Source organism: Lates calcarifer, linkage group LG21, assembly GCF_001640805.2.
Source record: "Lates calcarifer isolate ASB-BC8 linkage group LG21, TLL_Latcal_v3, whole genome shotgun sequence".
Lineage (NCBI taxonomy): Eukaryota > Metazoa > Chordata > Actinopteri > Centropomidae > Lates > Lates calcarifer.
Window position 1 is genome coordinate 22,379,173 of NC_066853.1, and position 7,712 is coordinate 22,386,884.

Sequence of the window (7,712 nt, forward strand, 5' to 3'; positions counted from 1 at the left end):
CAGTGCTTCAAAGAAGTGAACCTAGCTGCCTGCTCTGGACTCTGGGGAAGTATTTTGGTAAATTAACTCTCAAATCTAGATGACCCTAGTTCAGACTGCAAGACTCTGATGTATCTGGAAATGACTGAGACATTTTTAAACACATCCTTGGCTCCTACCTCTAAAGATTTTAGAACAATAAAACATTGACTAGAACATTTGACCATATTTATTTGAGCCAGATGGGAAAAGGAAGAGGTTTTAGCTAATAAGGTCCAGACACACCCTGTGGGTCCCTAAATGAATTTCAGGAGATCCAAAGCAAAGTTAGAGAGCTGTAAATTTGAACATTATTTGGCAAGAAATGATCCAAGATTGAAAATGTTTACTAAAATTACAAGATCTAAAAACACATCTAGTCATTTCTTCTTCATATATAGAGTGTAATCAGACTTTCCTCACAGGTAATCCATCCCATTACAACAAAATCTTTAATTCACAATGATTTTGGAAGCTGTAATTAGAACTTTAGCAACAGAAACACAAGCCAGCAGTCACTGCTGCTGGCCAGAAATTCACACAGCTATCTGTTCATCTTGGACACTGTTGGCCAGGATATTAATTACCAACTGTGGCATTCAGCCACTCCACTAGGAGTAACAATACAAGTTTTAAGCAGAAGGAACAGGCAGTGTAACCAGCTGGTATGACGTGTGTTTTGATTGATATGATAGTAAAAAGGTTAACTGACATAGGGATCATCTGAACCTCATAGAGATTAGCTTTTTGTACAGCTGTTGCCAACTTGTGGTGTTGTTCACAACCATTAGTATTTCTGATTACTCTGCTTTTTCAAGTGAAATCACTGACTTCTGGAGACACTGAGACTATTTCTAGATGAGGAAAATGCTAAAATATAAGGTAAATGTAATGCAAGTAGACTTGTGAAGTTCACTGACTTGGCAAACGTCTAAGTAATGTCAGCAGTATCTAACTAAATTTGGCTAACAGAAAAAACACTCTCCTCCCACTTTCTCTGCCTCTGTATTTTAAGAGATCTTGTTTCTGTAAATATAAGTTGAACTCTGGATTGACAGACACACTGCAGCCCAGTGGCAGAATAACTACCTATCAAACTCAAATTGCCCTAAATTGACCTTATAGTTTGAGGCTTCAACTACAGAGCAAATCAGCACACAGACCCACAGCTAAGCATGAGAAACAGGAATGCAGCAGTCCTGTTTGTCCCACATAAACCAACCCTTCAGACTTGTCTATAATCTGCTCCCCTGCTTGATGCCAGATTCCTGCAAGGTGTTTAGATTGTGTTACTGTGTTTACCATCTGTGGTGAGCCAGTTGTTCTGAAGGTTGAGAGTCTCAAGCTGATGCAGATGGGAAATGTGCTCCACTGTTATCTCCTCAATTTTGTTGTTCTGGCATCAGGAGACAAAACACAGACAGTAAATAAAAGGGTAGATGAGAGCTTTGCACTGGTAATTCTCTCATTTCTGAGCTGAATTACAAAATGTATTACTGTCTAGGTCTGTGTGTGCGAAAGACCTGTAGAGAGAGCTGGCGAGTTTTATCGGACAAGCCCGCGGGGAACTCTGTGAGGTCGACTCCGGCACAGTCCACTGCCCCCTCTGCCGTGCAACTACAGTCCAACGGGCACTGGACTGGCTCAGATTTTGTCACCACTGTTGGTGTCTCCTTCATTGGCTCTCCCTCCTCCTCTTCCACCGGTTCAAGAGGGGCCTGGCAGCGCACCAAAACCCAGGCCAAGAGCAGCACACTCAGGGTCCACAGGATGGAATGTTTGGGAAAGGCCATGTCTGCTGTTGAGCTCTCCTGTTGCACAAGCACATGGACAGTAAAGTTAAAAACATCAGGTCATGCAGTATGTAGCTCCTGGGAACAGGGCCTTGTAAAAGCTGCAATCTGCTACTTCTTGGACATTAAATCAGTACTAGGTGTTTTTTATACTTTGGGCCCTTCTTAGTTGGGTGTATGTAATTATTATGGTGGGGCAGTGAGAGTCACCTCTGATAGGCTTTGAAATAAAGTGGTGGGAGTGGCATCATGTTGTCAGTCATCATTTTGCATTGCCCCACAGCCCACAGTGTGAGGAGGCGTGCCTACTGCCTGTGAGTTACACACAACCAACTCAGTGTTAACAAAACCCTGACACATCATCACCTTTTGCATTTATACAGTGAACAAGTTCATCAAATGAAAAGGTGCTTTGGCTGAAAATGACACTCATGAGAGTTGTGGTACTGATCCAATGTAGACTTTTGGCCTTAAAGCCAAAACAATTAGCTGAAAGACACTAAAACACTCTGTGGAATTGAATTGTGATATTGTATTGACAAATACACCTGTGCAAGTCCAGTATCAGGGGTCATGCCCAGGTCAGTAAATCAGCTACACCATAGAAGTCAAAGCTCTGTAAATGCCATGGTTAACACACACTCTGATTTTGTTGTAGCACTACCAAAATTTTCAAACCTCTTTGCAGCTCACTGCTGAAATTTTGAAACTCCACAGCCGAGGTTTGAAACACCCAACAGCTCTGCACTTACCTCAGCTGTAAACTGAGAACTGTTTCAGAGTAGACAGCTTGTCATTATGAGAGGCAAGCAGAGAGATGCATTGGTTTCTTGTGCACATTTTATATGTCAAGATCAATTTATGAGTCGCAGGGAGCACTGCTTAGTCTGTGAAAACAGCTGTCTAATCTTTACTGTGGCTCTGGAGGAAACAGAGCCTATCAAGGGTGGAATGGTAGAAAGAAATATTGGTCTGTGTGCACAGAATGCTGAACTGCTAAACTGTTAAGGGGAACTAAACTTGTACTTTGGTTTATGACCAAATACCTGAAAAACTAATGACATTTCCATCATCCTTAGCTATACTTTGTGTATGGTACTGATTAACAAATGTAATGGTGCACATGGTAAACATGACACCTCTGACACATGAGCATGTTAGCGTGATGAGTATTTAGCTTTGAGCTAGCTGGTGTGGCTGTACACTTTAAGTTTTGTCATTCTGAAGATCAGAGCTCACACCTTTCCCATGAATGCAATATCAACGAGTGCTCCTCAGAATATTTTTTTACAGTCACAGTTTATCAATCCATGCTATCAATTTATAGATCCTATGGTGCGTCAGTGGCAACAACAGACATTTTACTGGACGTACTTTGGCGTGGACAAATGCCCAGTTGGCTTACATTGCAGCAGCAGTTTGAGGTTGCCCAGCACACTGGTCTTGTGCAATTCTGAACTGATTGCAGAGATTTTTGCAATTATCAATCATTTACTCCCAAAAACATAATAATACTAATACATAATCGAAAATACCAGCATCATCCTTTAAGAAAACATCTTCATCAGTTTGACAACACCTGCACTGCAAATACACACAGCACAACCAAATAGTGATGAACGCTGCTGGGATGCACTTGCTGCTCAATACTTCATGACTTGTAAACTTAATAACACATCCCAGCCAGGTTCAGAACTTTTTTCTGTCCCCTGGAAACACTTCCATTGTTGTCTGTGCTACTTGCAGCATGTGTCTGTATTTGATATCTGAAGCTGGAGTGTGTAGAACTACATGTATCTACTTACCACAATTTCATTTATAGTATTGATATGTACTGAATCAAATCAATTCAGTTCTTTTCAATCTTTTCAAACTCTACCAGTGCCATTTCCAACTGGTGTATAGAAATGAACAATATCATTATATCTGAACATGTATTTAACTGATGGAGGGTCTGTATTATTTACGCACCAGGCCAACAGCAAAAGACAGTCGGCTCTCTGCTCGTCCTCTCTGCTGTGTCTGAAGCTTTGGTCCTCACCAACTGCAAGGGATAATATGAAAAAAGCACATAAGCATCACCCCTGACAGCTCGTTCCAATCACTCCGTACACACATGCAGTCACACAAATCAACAATTGTTGTCTTTGCATACAGATCACATAAAATAATATGAATTTAGCCTTTTTCTGTTGGTTGACAAGCACAAGGAAGGGCATGTTTTTGTGAGGATTGCAAAAGCCCTGAAAAAGCAAACTAATCATTTCCACCAGGACTGATAGAAATACTCCAAGTAGGCACTCAAGGCAGCGCTCAAGGCAAAAGTCTAAAAGCCATCCATCAGAAGAGCCTTTTCTGCTTGTCGCACCACAACTATCAGAGTGACTGTGGCAAACACACACACACACACACACACACACAACGCAAGTACAAGTAGACACACACACAGAAAATTCATGCAGAAGCATACATACACCCACAGCAAATGAAAATAAAAGCCTGTGCACTTGCCTGCACTTATTGTACAATGTCAGCCCTGGCTAGATAAAAAACATCGTAGCATCCAGGGGTCACAGAGGACCTGTAATGCCTTCACCGAGTCAACAACACTCTCATGTTACCATATCATTTAAAGACTTGAAGAGAAAATACTCTTTATTAGCGGAAATGCTGAGCATTTTAAAGCTCATCATCTTGTATTCTTTTTGTTCTACTCCTTGTCAGCTGAGCAGAGGTTGTGAGGTTGCTTTGCTGCACTGTTAAATAGTCTGGATCGTCTGAAATACACATGCTACAGCTGTCATGCATGGATGAATGACGCTGACAATAAAAAGCTCAGCCTAACTTCCATATAACATAACAGCCAGCCATTAAACATGCAGTAGTAAAGTCTGCAAAAGCAACATTCTGGTCTACTACTGTACTTTACCCCTACCGAACAGCGTTTGCTGAAATGCACTGAAGTCTGACGTCCAGTCCAAACACAGGCTGTCCCATAGCAGGCAAGGAGTCACACAGCCACACCAGATACCCTCCAGATGTGAGAGAGAAGTGGGAGTGGGAGAGAGAGAGTTAAGAGAAAGAAAGGAAAGGGAACAGGCGAGAGTGAAAAGGAAGGGAGTGAGTGAGAGAGACGGCTCTGACCTGACTGGGAGCCAAAAACACAAATTCTTTCCTTTTTTCTCATATTTTTTCCCAGCTATTGATTTTTTCCCCCTCAGCAGGGGCAGGTCTTTCCAATTTATATGTTACAAGTTTGTGTTGTGATGGCTTGGTTTGTGGAGGTTGGTAAAGTTTCCTTTAGATTCAACAAAACCTCTCCAACCCACATGATTCATCCGAGATGATAATCATACCACAGACTTAGAGGAAGAAATACTTGGATGCACTTAAAGGCTAGCTCACTTCAAACAGATAGGGTGGCCGTGTCTTGGATGTTCAGAAACTAAAACAACTACAAACACAGTTGTACTCTCTAGGGTATAGTGAATATTAAACATCTGTGGTGCAGGTTACTGATAAAAGATGCAAATAGCTTAAGAGTCATCCTAAATATTCCTATTATAAATGAGAGAGTGGAAGAGCAGGCTGCCAAAGAGGTGGCAGCATGTGATCTAATGTCCTGTGTCTTTCTGGGTTAGGCCTCTCTTTCAACAAGCCCACCTCCTGTCAGACACAGTGTGTGAACATCTGCTGCCATTATGATGCATGAACTTTAGATTTACATGCGGAAGAGTTTTGGGATGATTCATCACCAAGGGTACTTTTGTCTGTTTTTTTTTTTTTTTTTTTTTTTTTTTTTTTTACATTTCTATCTCCTTTTTTTTTACCTTCTGTATCAGATTCTGTATCAGATTTAAAAGAATGAAAAGATGGTTTTATATTTTGTGTGTAAGGCATTCAAATAAAGCACAGAGGGACAAGGACGCGAATAATTATATTTGAAAAAAATGTTAAACAATGTTTTTCCTCAATTTCTGTGGAAACAGCATGTAAAATCTGCACAAAATTCTGCACTTTCTTCCACAGCTGATGTTGAAGCAGGAGCCCTATATCAGGTGAAAGCTAGCTGGTGCACTGCCAGTGGTTAGCCTTATCTTGTGTTCCTAAATGTATTGATTGTTCCCCAAAAAAATTATCTACTTTGATGAATATTAATAATATATTGATATTACTAAATCCACTCAGGATGGAGGAAAAAAGCTTTTGACTTTAGAGGAACCAATGCAATTTGGTGTGTTCAAGCTACTCTCAAGTCACATATTTAAAGGTATTTAATGGTAAATTAATTTATTACATTTCAGTAATTTCAGATTTCAGCAATAATAGTAGATGGACCCCTGGCAAAAAAAGATCTATTTAATTTTATGGACAAACCAAAAATAAATTTTCTCAAACAAACCTGAAACAAACACATTTTATTCACAGAAACTTGTATTCTGTGACGATTATGTAAAGGCAGAGTCTGCTTTTTGTGTGTTAGTAATCGGCCCAGAAAGGCATACACTGAAACTATTAAACATTTGTATCTGTCATACAATTTGCTAGTCAGCCTGAAAACCCCTTTCTTTTCATCTTCACTGATTTTGTACAATGCTCTCTGACTTTGTAGGGCGGCACAGATCTTGGAGGTAAAAGAGCAACCTATAGCCTATGTACCCCTGTGTATTTTCTGTAAAAATTAACAGCCAATTGCGATTCAGTGTTGGGGGTAACAAAGCAGTAACATTATTTGTTTAATATCCTGGATATTTTTCAGATAATGTATTAGAAAGTATCTGGTATTTAACAGTTGATTCTTTGGACATTTCAAGGAAAGGGCTGTAAAATGTGGTAGCTGTTTCTGCAGTTGAAAAATCTGTTTTATTTTGACATAATCAAAACCTCTGGGTGTTCCTCCATTAGATACAGTTATATGAAGGTTGCCTTTGATCAAACAGCCTACAAATACAAAGTGAGTGATTCATTAAAACAATCACGTAAAAAAAAGTCTGAAATTTAAACTGAGAAAATGTTTTCAAAAAGTGCATCTGGACTTACTCTAAACTGAGATATTGCAGGGAATCTTCTAGAAGTGCCCTCTAGTATTTTTTCCTAGAGTATAAATCTCCACCGTCCCTCCCTCTCTGTACTGGAACTGCAGCCACCAACTGCAGACAAGAATGAAGATGAGGGATGACTGTTTGGACCGGGGTGGAAGATACGAGGTCCCTTGCGGTTGTAGTGAGCCTGATGGGGTTTTTGGAGTCTCACTTGCTGATCACATGTCTGCTGGGCTGCTGTTCTCAGGCTGACAGAGAGACAGACCTTGGTTTGTAGTCTTGAACCTCACCCCATCCCCCCATTCCCCCCTTTCCCTGCAACTGGAGAAAACACACTCTGATCCATATTCTTGTTACTACTCATCACATTATTTGGCAGGCTGTTTTCCCCTGGAGGTGCTCTCTGGTCACTGCTTCATGTTTTCAGTAAGTTTCCGCTGTTTCAGTGGAACATGTTCAGACAAATTTCTCAAAGCAAGATGTTCCAACAGATTCATTTTACAACTCTTCTGAACAGGTTGCAGGTTCTCATGTTTAATGTCATTCTCCAGGACATAACACAGAGCAGCATGGGTTGTGTTGGCCATGGAACAGATCAGCAGAGAACTCTGAGATCTCTGATCACTATTAATGAAGAGAAAATCTACATGATTTCATACCCACACTGTTGCCCGTGCTGAGTTTAAGAATAGACTCACGGTCAAACAGCCCCTGTATGATAATTCTTTGTTTACACTTTTATCAGTCACAGCTGGGATATTGCCTGCTCTTTTTTGCACACAGTTGAGGTTCTATCTGCATTCCTATAAACTAATCCTTGAAGAAACCATTTTCCACTGAGCGCAGCTCTTTAAAGGGC

General features: G+C 40.6%; 1 protein-coding gene across 2 annotated transcripts; it reads right to left on the reverse strand.

Annotated features, from left to right (window-relative positions):
* Positions 1-1,080: 1,080 nt before the first annotated feature.
* Positions 1,081-7,119, reverse strand: LOC108888157 (podocan). 2 transcript variants are annotated; one of them, XR_001961774.2, is made up of 4 exons: positions 4,747-5,561; positions 3,783-3,855; positions 1,542-1,829; positions 1,081-1,414 (listed from the first exon to the last, which is right to left on the reverse strand). XR_001961774.2 is itself a non-coding variant. In XM_051078955.1 (4 exons), exons 3-4 carry the CDS (start codon positions 1,809-1,811, stop codon positions 1,298-1,300), a joined length of 387 nt encoding a protein of 128 aa, XP_050934912.1. In that variant the 5' UTR covers positions 1,812-1,829; positions 3,783-3,855; positions 6,852-7,119; the 3' UTR covers positions 1,081-1,297. The 2 variants fall into 2 exon arrangements, 1 of the variants encoding a protein (XP_050934912.1); XM_051078955.1 differs by lacking the exon at positions 4,747-5,561 and adding an exon at positions 6,852-7,119.
* Positions 7,120-7,712: the final 593 nt, after the last annotated feature.